The 17,656-nt window shown below is 37.7% G+C and overlaps 1 protein-coding gene across 2 annotated transcripts in view; it reads right to left on the bottom strand.

Annotated features, from left to right (window-relative positions):
• The window catches only part of LOC123539066 (ubiquitin-conjugating enzyme E2 E1-like), a 44,041-nt gene that overhangs the window by 8,609 nt on the left and 17,776 nt on the right, over positions 1-17,656 (bottom strand). For both annotated transcript variants that reach the window (XR_008368307.1, XM_045323539.2), the window contains exon 4: positions 12,377-12,509. Coding sequence is in view for 1 of the 2 variants with exons in the window: in XM_045323539.2 (XP_045179474.1) it covers positions 12,377-12,509 (133 nt within the window). In the remaining variant the exon portion in view is untranslated. The remainder of the gene's footprint in view (positions 1-12,376; positions 12,510-17,656) is intronic.

Genomic DNA, 17,656 nt, shown 5'->3' with positions numbered 1-17,656 from the left:
GGATGAGTAAAATACACTTAATTTAAGACAGAAAATATAACAAAAATAGTGGGAGAGCACAGGAATTGTCAGCCCTGTGGCTTGAGACATTGGTGCTTGAGTGACAATAATGTCCCACTGTTATTCTTACAAATAAATTTTTTATAATATTTCAATTTTTACTGCATTAAAATTAAGCAGAGTTATTAAACTCCCTTTCAAGTCCTTCAAAATAAATCGAGCATCTAAATATTTTCTGTTTTGTTGTCAATGTCCCTATTATCTATAACAATAGTGCCATAATTGTGGCAACATGTTGTATCAATAACCAAGTGATTTTTTGTCCTTGAAAATTTGGTTTTGTGCAGTTCCCTAGCATGTAATGGTTGTGGACTGACATTTTCCCCCTGGTTAAGCACCAACAATTTCAGATTTATTCTGGTTAATTAAGTTATCATGGAGAAAATTAACTTTGCTCATGGTAAAGTGGGGGCCGGGTGGGTGGGGGGTGCGGGGTTCTTCTGTATCCACAGCCTCCAAAATTGGATGTCAGACCTGGAGATCAACCAATACAATAAGCTCATCCTGAAGGGTAATGCTAACTGTGACACTCTCAACACTTCCATATACTCAGTATGATTTTACGTACTTTTGCTTTTAACAAGACAACTTGAGGACACCTGATAACATCCTGCTTAAAATAATAATAATACTGTCTGAATAAATAATAACATAATTATACAGTTTTTGTACTTATCACAGGAAAACAGAACTGAAACTGAAAGTTAAAGTTTCTTGAACAGAACAATTTTCAACTAGCAGACACGTCTGTCATTCTAGAACATGTCATTAAGTTGTTACCACCTTTACTGCTTAGAGACAAAAAATTCATCAAACATGTGACCAATATCCCTATCAAGTTTCATGATCCCATACCCAAACGTTCTTGAGTTATCATCCGGAAACTGTTTAACTGTTCCTGGTAACTGTGACCTTGACCTTTGACCCCATCAACTCAAAATCAATAGGGGCAATCAACTTCCCTATCAACTTTCATGATCCTAGGCCCAAGCGTTCTTGAGTTATCATCTGGAAACTGTTAAACTGTTCCTGGTCACTGTGACCTTGACGTTTGACCTACTGACCTCAAAATCAATAGGGATCATCTGCTGGTCATGACCAACCTCCCTATCAACTTTCATAACCCTAGGCCCAAGTGTTCTTGAGTTATCATAGGGAAACTGTTTAACTGTTCATGGTCATTGTGACCTTGACCTAAGTTGGCCTATTGACCTCAAAATCAATAGGGGTCATCTGCTGGTCATGACCAACCTCCCTAATATCAACTTTCATGACCCTAGGCCCAAGCGTTCTTGAGTTATCATCCAGAAACCCTTTAACTGTTCTGGGTCACTGTGACCTTGACCTTTGACCTACTGACCTCAAAATCAATAGGGGTCATCTGCTGGTTATAACCAACCTCCCTATCAACTTTTATGATCCTAGGCCCAAGCGTTCTTGAGTTATCATCCAGAAACGGATTGGTCTACGGACAGACAGACCGACCGACATCTGCAAAACAATATACTCCACCTTCTTCGAAGGGGGGGCATAAAATCATGTGTCATCTAAACCTATATATGGCTAAAAATAGAACATGACTGCCACCACTTATAATTGTTGTGGCATATGCATCAAAGTGGAGTGCCCTGGCCTGCTGTTACGGGTCTCAACTGTGACCTTGACCTCTTGAGGTACAGACCTGTAATGCTTCTTTGAAATCTTTTCAATTGTTTAAAAGTTATAGCTGCAATATAAAGTCTTTCAGATGCCGAACAAACTTATAAAGTCTTATGTAACATCTGTTATTTGGGGAACAAACTTAAGTCTTATAAATAACAACTGTTATTATAAACAGTGCAATCACTGTATGCCTCCCTAAGGGCATAAATACAACTGGAGTACTCTGATTACTCTAATTGATAAGGACAGAAAATTAATGGTGCATTTAAACTCCAGTAAATGAAATCAATATTATTTTTTTTATTTCACTGTATTCTGCTTTAACAACATCAGTATTCTGCTAGCTGTTACACACAATGTGGTCTATGACCTGCATTGAAGGCATACTAACATGCTGACTTCTTCCAAGAGTAAAATTTGTCCTAAAACACCCGTATACAGTCGTCCCCAGGCAATCCTTCGCAAATTACATTTCAAAAACACCAGGCACTATCTTGATGCTGGTATACTATAGATATACAAGGGATTTAGGAGATACGGTTCGGACACAAAAATGGAAGGCTCAAACCTCTGACCTCGAGTTGTGACCTTGACCTTGAACCAACATGGCTGACTCAGTTCAGCATATCATCTTGATGAGGTGATCTTTTGACCCAAGATTCATGAAAATCCTTAAAGGCCGCTAGGTGATACAGAGCGGACTCAAAATGGAAGGCTCAAACCTTTGACCTTGAGTTGTGACCTTGACCTTGAGCTGACATGGCTGACTCATGAGTTCTGCACATCGTCTTGATGAGGTGATCATTTGACCAAAGTTTCATGAAATCCTTCAAGGGGTTTAAGTTATACGGAGCGGACACAATTGTTACGGACGTACGGAAGGAGACCATTCCTATATCCCCCACCACTTGTGATGGGGGATTAATCAAAGTGTGACCTAAACTCAACTTCATACATTAATTACTGTACATATTGCTAAGATTCATTCAATAAAATGTTAAGACCTTAAACACATTGTCTTGGCCTAACATATGTCACTGTCAGTTTGTAACTAGATACCTGTATTTCTCTTCTTTTTTTTCATGCAAATCATGTATAATTACCAATAAATGTTTCATTAATTATTTAAATAAAAAGAACATGTTTAAACAAGAGCTGTCTCAATAGGATGACATATGCCCCCGATGGCACTTTGAATGAGTAGTTATGGCCGATGTTAGAGTTTAGGACCTTTGACCTACAGAGCTGGGTCTTGCGCGCGACACGTCGTCTTACTGTGCCACACATTCATGCGTAGTTATTTAAAAATCCATGCATGAATGACAAAGATATGGACCGGACACGCCCATCAATGCACTATCCTTTAATGTCTAAGTGTGACCTTGACCTTTGAGCTACGGACCTGGGTCTTGTGCGCGACACGTCGTCTTACTGTGGTACACATTCATGCCAAGTTATTTGAAAATCCATCCATCGATGACAAAGATATGGACTGGACACGCCCATCAATGCACTATCCTTTAATGTCTAAGTGTGACCTTGACCTTTGAGCTACGGACCTGGGTCTTGCGCGCGACACGTCGTCTTACTGTGGTACACATTCATGCCAAGTTATTTGAAAATCCATCCATCGATGACAAAGTATGGACCGGACACGCCCATCAATGCACTATCCTTTAATGTCTAAGTGTGACCTTGACCTTTGAGCTACGGACCTGGGTCTTGCGCGCGACACGTCATCTTACTGTGGTACACATTCATGCCAAGTTATTTGAAAATCCATCCATCGATGACAAAGATATGGACCGGACACGCCCATCAATGCACTATCCTTTAATGTCTAAGTGTGACCTTGACCTTTGAGCTATGGACCTGGGTCTTGCGCGCGACACGTCGTCTTACTGTGGTACACATTTATGCCAAGTTATTTGAAAATCCATCCATCGATGACAAAGATATGGACCGGATACGAAAATTGCGGACAGACCAGACTGACAGACGGTTCAAAAACTATATGCCTCCCTTCGGGGGCATAAAAATATATAAACTTGACTTGTCACAGGAGTGACGAATTATACCCCCACAATATGGCCTTGTCACAGAACTAAGCCAATGTCAAAGCTGAACTTACTTGACCTTTGACCTACTGACTGAGGTCAATTGAGGTCATCTGCTGGTCATGATCAACCCCCCTATAAAGTTTCATGATCCTCGGCCCAAGCGTTCTCAAGTTATTGTCCGGAAAAGGTTTAAATGACCTTTGCCCTTTGGAACCCAAAATAATTATGGGTCATCTGTTGGTCATGACCAACCTCCCTTTTAAATTTCGTGATCCTAGTCCCAAGCGTTGTGAAGTTGTTGTCCAAAACCGTTTAAGTGTTCCGGGTCACTATGACCTTGACCTGATACCTGCTGACCTCAAAATCTTTAGGGGTCATCTGCTGGTCATAACCAACCTCAATATCAATTTTCATGATCCTAGGCCTAAACGTTCTCAAGTTATCATCCGGAAACCATTTAACTGTTTCGTGTTATTGTGAACTTGACCTTTGACCTACTAACCTCAAAGTCGAACATGACCTGTATTTAATCATGTTTCACCTGTGTACAAAAATTTAAGATCCTAGACCCAAGCGTTCTCAAGTTACCATCTAGAAACCGTTTAACTGTTCCGAGTCACTGTGACCTTGACCTTTGATCTACAGACCTCAAAGTCGAACTTGACCTGTATTTCATGATGCTACATCTGTATACCAAAAATTATGATCCTAGGCCCAAGTGTTCTCAAGTTATCATCCGGAAACCATTTAACTGTTCCGAGTCACTGTGACCTTGACCTTTGACCTACAGACCCCAAAGTCAAAACTGACCTGTATTTCATAATGTTACACCTGTGTACTAAAATATATGATCATAGGCCCAAGGGTTCTCAAGTTACCATCCAGAAACCGTTTAACTGTTCCGAGTCACTGTGACCTTGACCTCTGACCTACAGACCTCAAAGTCGAACTTGACCTGTATTTCATGATCTTACATCTGTGTACCAAAAAATTATTATCCTAGGCCCAAGGGTTCTCAAGTTATCATCCGGAAACCATTTAACTTTTCAGAGTCACTGTGACCTTGACCTTTGACCTACACTGACCTGTATTTCATGATGTTACACTTCTGTACCAAAATATATGATCATAGGCCCAAGCGTTCTCAAATTACCATCCGGAAACCGTTTAACTGTTCAGGGTCAGTGACCTTGACCTTTGACCTATTGACCCCAAATTCGAACTTGACCTGTATTTTCTGATGTTACACCTGTGTACCAAAAATTATTCAAATCAGTCAAGCCTTTCATGAGTTATCATCCGGAAACCACAAAAACCAACAGACCGATAGACCGCCAAGCTCACTCCTATATACCCACCCCCAAACTTCGTTTTGTGGGGGTATAATTAAGAATTAATACTCTTTTATGTGTAGTGAAGAGCACCAAGAAAAGACTTGGAAAAACTTATTTATTATGAAAATAGAAAAACAAGTAAACCACAATTGCAGTCCCGTGAAATCATTCATTATCTCAGCAGCCTCCTTTCAATTTTAATCGCAAACATCAAATAAAATTTTGATTTATCTTTTTTTCTTTTTAAATTAAAAATCCATAAATCCATGAAAACGTGCACCCATGAAATAGTTTTGGTCCAAACAACGAAATTTTAAGTGATCAAATTTAAATGGTTTGACAGTATATTCAAATAAACAACAGAACATTATCCAGAGAAATACTGCAAAACAAATCTTATCTGAATATAATTTAAATATTTTAAGTCATAGTGAGAAGGTCTGCTGTTACAGTTATAGAACCTATATTGTTGTACACGTTTCCACTTTCAAGGACATTTAGGACACTGAATCTTTCCTATTAAATTTAGTTTATGAGCAAATTTAAATTCATATTTTGTGCAATCTATTAACCCTTATCATGCTGGACACGATTGATTCTGCCTTTGTAGATCATGATCAGCCTGCAAATTCGTGCAGTCTGATTACAATCTGTGCTGTTCGCCATTTAGTCAGTATCATTTAGTAAGCACCCATTCTAACAGTTAATGATTGATAGATCATAGATGGACAAGTTCATTATAGAAATTTAGCAGGTTAAGGGTTAAGAGACAAGAATGCCTTGCTGGTCCTTAGTGTCCCTCACCCAAATACGAAATACACCTTTATTTCAATAAATCAAGGACATAATCTGGTATGATCTGGCCCATTATTAAACTTGACTGAGTTCTGGCCTATCTAAATATCCATCTCAAGTGTAAAAATAGCTAAAACATCATATTTTTTGGTAAATCAAGGGCACATTACTCTAGACAGAATATGATCGATATCAAACTTGCAAAAGATTGTACATTCTGTTCAAATATGATTAGGAATGGTGGACAAATAATGGTGATGTAAATTCTATAAAATAAGGTGTTCGTCAAGAACTTACATGATTACTGAAGAAATGTAGGTGCTGTAAACACTGTTAAATATGGCACTGACCAAAGACTAACATGATCAGTGAAGTGGAAGTGCTTTAGATATTGTTGAATATGGCGTTCACCAAGAACTTAGTTATGACTGATGGAGAAACATAGAGATGGGAGCCAGTCTAACATACATATACGTGTGTATGTCTTTGATTCGCACGTATACAGGTTTTTCATTATGTCTGTTCAGTAACTTTTATCTCATCACCGATACTTCTTTAAGCACCAAAAACATTATGGTTCTAAAATAAGCAAGCTGCTGACTTTCATCAATATTATCATTCTGAAAGTTACAGCAAACGTATTTTGTAAATATCTGATAAGGTTACATTACTGTGGTATGAAAGACTGTCATTTTTAGGAATAATATTGATAAATCTTCAGTGCTTGATTAAGTGTCAATTTCAATACTTGCACGATTGTGTAGTAATTCACTATACAAAACAAGAGCTGTCACTAATGGTGACAAATGCCCCCAAATTACCCACCCCCCCATGACCTTTGACCTGGTGACCTTGACCTTTGACTTGGTGACCCCAAAGTCAGTACGGGTCGTGTACTCAATAAGTACTATCAGCATGTGGTTTGACGGTCCAGGGTGCAGTGGTTCGCGAGTAAAGAGCCTTCAAGCAAAAAGTTAACGTTGTGACGAACGAACGAACAGACAGTTGAAAACTAATATGCCTCCCTTCGGGGGGCATAAAAATAACCCTCTGCCAAAAAATGTCCAAATAATATAATCCAATTGATCCCTAGAGATTACATAATATATTTAAAACTGATAATTTTATAAGCGAAGTTGAATATGTACAGCAACAGTATGTAAATAGTTTACAGTACTGTTCTGAAATATGTCACCTCTGACGTCTTTTGAAACATGACAATGGCACCAGCAAAGGCATTTTCTCTTTGCCAAATTTAAGTTTGATGTGGATTAATGTTACATTATGTAGTGATTATTACACAAGTACATCTTCATATTGGATTTATTTATTAAATGGGTTGAACAGAATAATAAAATGCAAGGCTCTGTTGGAGCCATGCAGAAGTCTGATTGTTAAAAGATCTATTGTTGTTCGGAACTCTAAATTCCGTCCCGCTGCAGGACGAGTTACATTCAAAGAATTTTGCTGAGCTCTAATTTCAATCATGTTAGTTTTTCCTGCTGTTACATCGAAAATATTTGATTCCTTGGATGTAAACATGTAATGAGTGATTATAATTCATACTTTATTTATTAATCATTTCATTAAATGAACAAGGCAGTCTGAAAGACAGCTATATCCCCCGCCCCTGTTATGAATAGTAAAAGGTCTGATGGTATTGGGTGACACCATTAAACATTAGAGTTGTGGCAGGGGTGAATTTTGAATTCTGCACATTGTCTTCATAAGGGAAATATTACAGCCAAGTAATGTTAGGCCAAAAAAAAAAATATGTATGTTTCCTGTGACATGCCAGAAAAAATAGGGTAGGTAGGTCGATTTTTTTTTTTTTTTTTTTTAGAATACACATCTTTACAGTAGTGGAATTCCCTTGTCTTTGCTTTTGCCTATTGTCTTACCAATACATATAATTATGTCTTTACTAGATGGCAGATGCTATACACTTTAAATACACTGCTTTTTATATACCCTTTGGCTTTTAGTCAAATTTTTTAAATACATGCCGTCAGAATATTTATACAGATGCACCTTTGGGTTTACATTGGTTGAAGCCTCATGATTTTTTATGTCAAGGCAGGGGTGTAATTTTTTTTCCACACCACCTGCCCTGCAGGACTACTAACCACTAAAATCTGCTTGACCTTAGTGAACAGTCACTTGCCGTTACAATTGACATGTTTAATATTGTCACTTTTATGAAAGGAGTATTATACAATAAGTAAATTTCAAATGTAACACTCAGTAGACAAATACTTTTCCCTTGTACCCTACATTTCCTTTTTAAGGTGGCATATTTGTTCTTAAACTTCCTTTTTACAGCAGACATTTTTATTTTTCTTTCCTGTATTTTTGTCAGCAGCACCAGCCAGTTGCTCTCCAAAATAACTGCAGCGATAGTAATAATAATTAAAGTTTATCCCCTCCCGTATTTTCCTAAACTATTAGGACAGCATAAAATATTTAGTTATTTTCATTTTCTCAATTATCATCAACACACCCTTTGTGAAAGCGGAAAAAAAAACACAATTATCGGAAATTATTCAGTTCATAAGCTAAGTAACTGGCCTTGTTTTCATCATTAATTAACACCGTCCAAAGAGCTAACAGAAGTGTGTCGGTATCATGGCATCTGAAGAGAAGATCAAAGCGGTATAATTGCCCGAGATTGTCATGGTATTACGTCATGTTTTCGCGCCATGTGAAACATCACTGTTTGATCGTACCGCCTCGCTTCTTTAAATTGCTGAGAAGAAATCAATAAAAAAGTTTCTTCTTTATTTTTTTTAAAAGCGAATGTACAACATCACGAATGACCTCTGTGACCTGTTTGCCCTCAAAGAATTTACATTATTGTTATAGAAGAATATCTTACAAAGTGTCGTGTCAAAAATAATACTTGTACTAAAAGATTCATTTAAAACTTAATTAAAAACCGCAACAACATTATACTGCGTTATTCTAAAGCCACATTTCTATTTACATTCACGAGGTCACGTAACCTATTCTGCCGCGCTAAGAGAAATCTGTTTGCGAAAAATCGTTTTACTCCATGTATTTAAATTGCTGCCGCTTTTTCATTATAAAAGATTTTTTAATTCTGTTTTTTATACTTTCTGTTCAAAAGTCTGAATTTTATGACCATATTATGTATCATTTATTTACTTTAAGAAAGAAATAAGTAATGAAGATCGCGCTGTTTGATGTTACAAGTGATTACATGAAAATTCGGCCGTTTTTATAGAATTTTGCCTACATTTTTGTCAATGTCTTATTAAAATTATTATAGAATTTAAACTGTATTACTTCTTAAGCAGTGTTGAAAATTTGAAGCGATTATATTAAAAAATGAATGCACCACGCGCTTTTTTTGTGTTCGTGTCGATAAACAAAAGTAACGGCGAGATTAGATATTACGATAGGTCGCACGTGCTCGTGGAATGGAAAATTACCGGCATGACGTTTTGATATCCTTATGATTCGCGGGTTAATTCCAGTCAATCCAGGTATTTTTTCGTGACATAATTTCTGAATTTGGTAAAGTTACGACGTTAAAACCACTCGCCCGATCGGTCGAGTATACAGCAAAGTCCACTTGTCCAAAGAGCTAGATCTATAAAAATAAATATTCTTTGACTCGTCCTATCCAGAATTTAACTCGTCAATGTATGATGGAGGTGAATATAGAACTGTCAGATCCTTCACAAGAAACTGCCTGTCGGCGGGTGGACTTGCTCAAAAAGCCCGGTGAATGTACATCGATCCGATGTTCCTAAATGAGCATATAATTTCTTTCGTACCCGCAAATTTTCGTCCGAAAAAAAGTTTAGGGTCGGGGGCTAAAATTAGGGTCGGTCGGGTCACCGGAAACGTACATATTTTTTTTTTACGCCTTAAAATCCTTCAAGGGGTTTAGGTGATACAGAGCAGACATAAAATGGAAGGCTCAACCCTTTGACCTTGGGTTGTGACCCTGACCTTGAGCCAAAATGGCTGACTCAGTAGTTCTGCATATCGTCTTGATGAGGTGAACAATTGACCCAAGTTTCATGACAATCCTTCAAGGGGTTTAGGAGATACAGAGCGGACACAAAATGAAAGGCTCAAACATCTGACCCAGAGTTGCGGCCTTGACCTTAAGCTGACATGACTGACTTATGAGTTCTGCACATCGTCTTGATGATGTGATCATTTGATCCAAGTTTCTTGAAATTCCTTCAGGGGGTTTAGGAGATACAGAGCGGACACAAAATGGAAGGCTCAAACATTTGACCCAGAGTTTTGACCTCGATCTTGAGCCAATATGGCTGACTCATGAATTTTGCACATTGTCTTGATCAGGTGATCATTTGACCCAAGTTTCATGTTTATCCTTCAAAGGGATTAGAAGATACAGAGCAGACACAAAATGGATCTTGAGCAGACACGGTTGACTTATAGGTTCTGCACGTTGTCTTGATGAGGAGATCATTGGACCAAAGTTTCATGATCACTCTTCAAGGGGTTTTGGAGATACAGAGCGGACACAAAATGGTTGGCTCAAACCTTTGACCTTGAGTTGTGAATCTGACCTTGAGCCTACATGGCTGACTCGTGAGTTCCGTACACCATCTTGATGAGCAGATCATTTGACCAAAGTTTCATGAAAGTCCTTCAAGGGGTTTAGGAGATACAGAGCAGACACGAAATGTTACAGACTGACGGAAGGTGGAAGGAAGACCATTCCTATAACCCCCCACCATTTGTTGCGGGGGATTAAAAATTAATAAATGATATCTGCATGACAGCCCACTCAAATATTAAACAATTTCTCAGAAGTAAGAATTAAAATAAACAACAATACAAACTAGAAAATGCTTTTGTAAAAAAGCGCATGTCTCCCCCAATGCAAAGTCCTATAGGCAAGAAGTCAATAGGGGTCAGGAGCAAAAATCAAAGAGACACTGATGGTTGGCTGCAATAGGGATCATCTACTTGGCATGTCCAGTCATCCCGCTAAATTTCAACACTCTTGGCCTAGTGGTTCTCAAGTCTCTGTTCAGGCTCCTGTGACCTTGACCTTTGATCAAGTGACCTCAAAATAAATAGGGGTCATCTACTCTGCATGTCCAATCATCCTATTAAGTTTCAACATTGTAGGTCAAGTGGTTCTCAAGTTATTTCCAAAAAATGATTTTACGTGAACAGGCCACTGTGACCTTGACCTTTAACAGACTGACCCCAAAATCAATAGGGGTCATCTACTCTGCATGTTCAATCATCCTATGAAGTTTCAACATTCTGGGTCAAGTGGTTCTCAAGTTATTGATCAGAACTGGTTATCAATGTTCAGGCCCCTGTGACCTTTAACGGAGTGGCCCCAAAAACAATAGGGGTCATTTACTCTGCATGAACAATCATCCTATGAAGTTTCAACATTCTGGGTCGAGAGGTTCTCAAGTTATTGATTGGAAATGGTTTTCCATGTTCGGGCCCCTGTGACCTTGACCTTTAAAAGAGTGACCCCAAAATCGATATGGATCATCTACTCTGCATGACCAATCATCCTATGAAGTTTCAACATTCTGGGTCAAGTGGTTCTCAAGTTATTGACCGGAAATGGTTTTCCATGTTAAGGCCCTTGTGACCTTGACCTTTAATGGAGTGACCCCAAAATCGATAGGGGTCAATTACTCTTTATGACCAATCATCCTATGAAGTTTCAACATTCTGGGTCAAGTGGTTCCCTAGTTATTGATCGGAAATGGTTTTCAATGTTCAGGCCCCTGTGACCTTGACCTTTGACGGAGTGACCCCAAAATCAATAGGGGTCATCTACTCTTCATGACCAATCATCCTATGAAGTTTCAACATTCGGGGTCAAGTGGTTCTCTAGTTATTGATCGGAAATGGTTTTCAATGTTCAGGCCCCTGTGACCTTGACCTTTGACGGAGTGACCCCAAAATAAATAGGGGTCATCTACTCTTCATGACCAATCATCCTATGAAGTTTCAACATTCGGGGTCAAGTGGTTCTCTAGTTATTGATCGGAAATGGTTTTCAATGTTCAGGCCCCTGTGACCTTGACCTTTGACGGAATGACCCCAAAAACAATAGGGGTCGTCTACTCCAGCAGCCCTACAACCCTATGAAGTTTAAAGGTTCTAGGTCAAATGATTCTCCAGTTATTGCTCGGAAATGAAGTGTGACGTACGGACGGACGGACAGGGCAAAAACAATATGTCTCCTGGGGGAGACATAATTAAAATGATTTTACGGCAGTGATAACAGCTTGAGCAACAAAATTTTAATAAGACCCGGAGTTATCTATCCTGGTTCAGTAGATTTGAAAACTGATGTTTCTTTGGTTACTGAGATATGGTCTTGACTGCCTTGGCATGCAAAACAAGGTGTGGCATCAACACCCAAATGTGTGAAAAATGACTCTCGACACTACTTTTAGCATAAACAAATTTTTAGTCTACCTTTGGTGGTTTGAAGGGATACTCTGAGGTGAAATGTATATCAAGGAAGAATACACCGCCTTCGTATACTGTTCCTGGAGGACCCAATATAGTTGATACCCATTCAAACAGATTGTCTCCCTTTGGTCCGGCACTGAAAATATAAAAGTTTAAAAGTTAGTTTGTTAATGGGGATGCAATTTTAGTACTTTTTTCTAAATGCCGCCTTGTGCATTCTTGAGTAAACAGTCCATAGACAACTAACCTTACAGTATTTTTTTATTTCTTATTTATATTTTTTACTTTTTGCAAGCTGATGATGCAGAGTTGTGATTCTTCCACTTCTGGAAAATATATGCCATGTAACATTAATACTGAAGATACCTGAAAGTAAAACAAAAATCTATTTTTAGTAACAGTGACAGGCAACAGACTCCTGCACATATTGTGAACTTCATATCCTTTCCACGCCTGTAACGTAATAAAACATATTAGCGTCTGATGGCCCTTTCAGACGAAGGACCCTTGCACATGACCCTTGACTACAGACCAATGCAAATGCGACTTTCGTTTTCAAGTTTAGCCTGTTCACATTCATTTTCTTTACTTGCAGAAAAAGCTGAAGGTCGAGTGACGTCACTTTCTGTATTGTCAAAAACATATGTATGCCTGCCGAGATTGTATAAAACTAGAAATGTGTCCATGGGACACAGATGCCCCCACTACATGACATTAAAATGACAATTTTTTCCCAGGTCAGGGGCCATAACTCCTACAATACTGAATGAATCCAGACACGAAACCCCAGGTGCACAACTGCACATGCTGACCAACATTCCTGTAAACTTTGGTGACTCTAGGTCAAATACTTTTGGAGCTACGCACGACACGACATTAAAATGACCAATTTTTAACTAAGTCAGGTGCTATAACTTCTACATGACTGCATGAATCCAGACGCAAAACCCCAGGTGCACAACTACACATGCTGAATAACATTCCTGTAAAGTTTTGTGACTCTATATCAAATACTTTTGGAGCTAGGCGCGACACAACATTCTCGGAAGGACGGACAGACGTTCCTACATATGGATACTTATGTGGCTACTCTTTTGTTCTCTCTATTGTTCTTTTAGCCACGTAAGAGAAAAATAGCCACATAAAAGCCTTACGGAATGAATGACATCAAAGAAAAAGTACAGTTACCTATTGTTCCTATAGCCACCTAAGTATGCAAATGTGAGCTCAGAAGGACGGACGGACAAGAGCAAATCTATATGCCCCCCCCCCCCCCAAAGTGGGAAAGTGCCTGTTGACCACTCCTTAGGATATAAAAGTTTCATTATTATACAAGCACTGCAATAAATTTTGACTGAAAGCCAAGCTTTATGCCATATATAAGCCAGCACATCAAACTTACAAGCAAATTAGCAAAACATCTAGGTCATAGTTTTCTTTAAAAGCTAATCAAAAAGATTTTACAGGTAAAATATACAATCACAACCAAACAAACTGGTACTCCCACTGTTTTTCAATTACGTCTTAATTAATTTTCTCATATCGAAATCCTATCTCAACCACTAACCACTTTTCGGAGTACTTAAAAACATCCTGCTTTAAGTTTCTCAAAAAAATTGACATTTTCCCTTTAACTGAGACAAACAATCTGCTTATGAGAAAAATATAGAGCATAAAAACTAGAAAACAATATTTTCATGAAGGAGTGTCATATCTGGCTTTCACACTGAGATATTTTGGCCTTACATAAAAAACAAACAAAAGTATAATTATTACGTAGTTTCACATTTTTTCAACTGTTTTAAATAAATCATTCTGTATAAGTGAAAAATATACTTTTCACCTACGGAAGTTTATTTAATATTCTTTTTTTTTCTTTGTGAAATTGCTCAAATACTTCAATATTTATACTGGAAATCATTTTATATTTATCAAAATCCCCATATTTGAGGATTTGTTTGTTTATATACATCTATTAATACACAAAAAGCATATTCAGTGAATGCTAAACACTGGTTGCTTTGTGAATGAGGGGACTATATTTTCAAAGACATAACAATTAAAGGGCAATAACTCTGCAGTTACTGAAGAGATCCTGACTAAAGTTGCATGTGCACCACTGCCTATATCAAGTGATGTATATTTGTTTTTAGTTTCATGACGATCCATCAATAGATTACTCTGTTTTGTGGGAATTTATGAATTTTAGAACAATTAAAGGGCAATCATAACTCTGCAGTTACTGAATAGATCCTGACTAAAGTTGGGTGTGCACCACTGCCTATATTAAGTGACCTATATCTGATTTTACTTTTGTGATGATCCATCAGTGGGTTACTTTGTTTTGTGGGAATTTATGAATTTTAGAACAATTAAAGGGCAATAACTCTGCAGTTACTGAAGAGATCCTGACTAAAGTTGCATGTGCACCACTGCCTATATTAAGTGACCTATATCTGATTTTACTTTTGTGATGATCCATCAGTGGATTACTTTGTTTTGTGGGAATTTATGAATTTTAGAACAATTAAAGGGCAATAACTCTGCAGTTACTGAAGAGATCACCACTGGTCTGTAGTGATCTATGTCCATGTTTAATTCCTTAGATTACTTTGTTAAGTGTGAATTTATGGATTTTAAAAAATTAAAGGGCAGTAACTCTGAAGTTACTGAAGTGCTTCAAATAAAACTGTATGTGCACTCTAGTGATTTACATTTGTGTAAAGTTCCATGAAAATCCAATTCATTCGATTACTTAGATACAGTCAAATATCCCTATTTTTTACCAAATCAAATGGGAAAACTCTGCTTTTACTAGGTCAATGGGGATAATACTAATAAATGCCAGCAAACGTCATGTGCTAAATAATCATGATGTGAGGTTTGGTGATTTTAGATAAAATAGTTTTTGAATTATAAGCATTTTCAATTTCAGATGGACTCATGCATACACTGACTGATGAACAGCCCCACAACAACACCAAGTCTATGTCCCTCCACTTTCCGCAGATAAAATGCAATAGAAAACTAGAGGTGCTTTTGAGAAAAGCGCATGTCTCCCACAACTGCCTAATCATCTGAATAGTAAGTCTGTCTTTGTATACTGTTTGGGGCCTATAAGTATTCACATGTTGGAGTAACCTGTCTACAACGCTGTATCAGTAGTGTCAGTAATTATGTTCAAGGGCCATAATTCCGAAGTGCCTGGGCCGATTTGGCTAGTTATCGAACTTGGCCGAGGACTAATTAGCAAACACATTTTGTTCAAGTTTGGTGAAGATCGGATAAGAAATGTTCGACTTAAAGAGTGCGAACAAGTTTTGTGACAGACAGACACACAGGAGTAAATCAATATGTCTCCCATACCACTATGTGGTGGAAGACATAACAACTTTTGTCTATTTCTATACAATATTTGCAGAAAAAAAGAAAATATCTTGAGAACACAGTTTTTATATAATGAAAAAAACAAAAACGACAGTTTTTCCAAGGCTTCAGTTAACAGTTGCTCAATATTGATCGAAACAGAGAGAGACTGAGATAGCTGAGCATGTTTAATTCTCCGCAACTTTCCACAATCTTCTTCTGTTTGAAATCAATGCAATTTGAAGCCATGTCGTTACTTGTCACAATATTAGAAGTTATATCATCTAAACGTCTTAAACATGTTTTTGTTATTGTATTGCGATTAAAATAACTTTAAACATTTCTATTTTTACAAAGAAGACAGCTCCCCTAACTTTTAGATTCAAAAGGTCTTTCTATAATGCCAAACTGAGAGGTATTTATGTCAAGTGGAGAGAGATTTTTGTCAAGTGGAGGGAGATTTCAAGCTGGTAGTGACTTTCCAAATTTAAATGACCTATAATGTAAGATGGATGGTGACCTAGCTAACATAGTATATGAACTGATGTCAAGTGGAAGCAGAACTATGTATCAAATATCAAGTGGAAGCAGAACTATGTATCAAATATCAAGTGGAAGCAGAATTGTGTATCAAATATCAAGTGGGAGCAGAACTATGTATCAAATATCAAGTAGAAGCAGAATTGTGTATCAACTATGAAGCAGAACTATGTATCAAATATCAAGTGGAAGCAGAATTGTGTATCAAATATCAAGTGGAAGCAGAACTATGTATCAAATATCAAGTGGAAGCAGAATTGTGTATCAACTATCAAGTGGAAGCAGAATTGTGTATCAACTATCCTGTGGAAGAAGAATTGTGTATCAAATATCATGTGGAAGCAGGACTATGTATCAAATTATATCAAGCGGAAGCAGAATTGTGTATCAACTATCAAGTGGAAGCAGAATTGTGTATCAAATAGTGGGTGATCTATGTTCCAGACAACTGTCAAATGGAGGGTAACCTATAGTAAGAGGATGGTGTCAGACCTATGTACACAAAGTCCTAAGTTCAAAACTATATCAAGTGGATGGCGATTTTTGTCAATAAGAGGGCAAAAAATTTTTCAACTAAGGGAAACTATTTCAAGCAGGAAATGATCAATTTCAATAGCATAAATTTTATGTGTTTCATGTCTAAGCCTTACACTTTCATTCACGACCAAATTTTTGTTAAGGAGTTCTTATGTTTTCCTCTCAAGGATCATCATGGCTCTAATTTGAACCATTCGTACAATCTGCAGAGACACATCCATACATATATGCTACAGGACGTTTGGTGAAGATCCTTTAGAAACTGATTTTCAATGCAGGTCCATTTGTTTCTCACCTATTAAATGAATGTTTTCAGTCTAAGGACTGCATGTCTGGAACTGTCAGGGAAAATAAGTTATGTCTGGTCAAATACTCAAGAACAGAAGTATTTATATCACAAACCTTCAATACCAAATTTAAATTTCCGTTGCACTGTCACAAACCAATTAAACAAGAGCATCGCAATGCGGAGAAATATATGCCCAAAGGTATAACCTTTGACCCCTAAGTGTGACCTTGACCTTGAAGCGAGCTATCCGAAACATGCACTCTGTAAGTCATCTCGATGTGGTGAACATTTGTGCAAAGTTTCTTTAAAATCCTTCAAGCAGTTCAAAAGTTAAAGAGCATACACGAAACAAAGTCATATGACCTTTGACCCCTAAGTGTGACCTTGACCTTGAAGCGAGCCATCCAAAACATGCGCTCTGCATGTCGTCTCGATGTGGTGAATAATTGTGTCAATGGGTTTTAACCCTTACCAAGTGCTAAATTTCTGTAATGAACTTGTCCACCTTTCAGTTTGGACAGTACCATTAACTGTTGTTAAAGGGGTGCTTA

The sequence above is a fragment of the Mercenaria mercenaria genome, chromosome 18 (assembly GCF_021730395.1).
Source record: "Mercenaria mercenaria strain notata chromosome 18, MADL_Memer_1, whole genome shotgun sequence".
Classification (NCBI taxonomy): Eukaryota; Metazoa; Mollusca; class Bivalvia; order Venerida; family Veneridae; genus Mercenaria; species Mercenaria mercenaria.
This window is presented reverse-complemented; position numbering and strand designations above follow the sequence as displayed.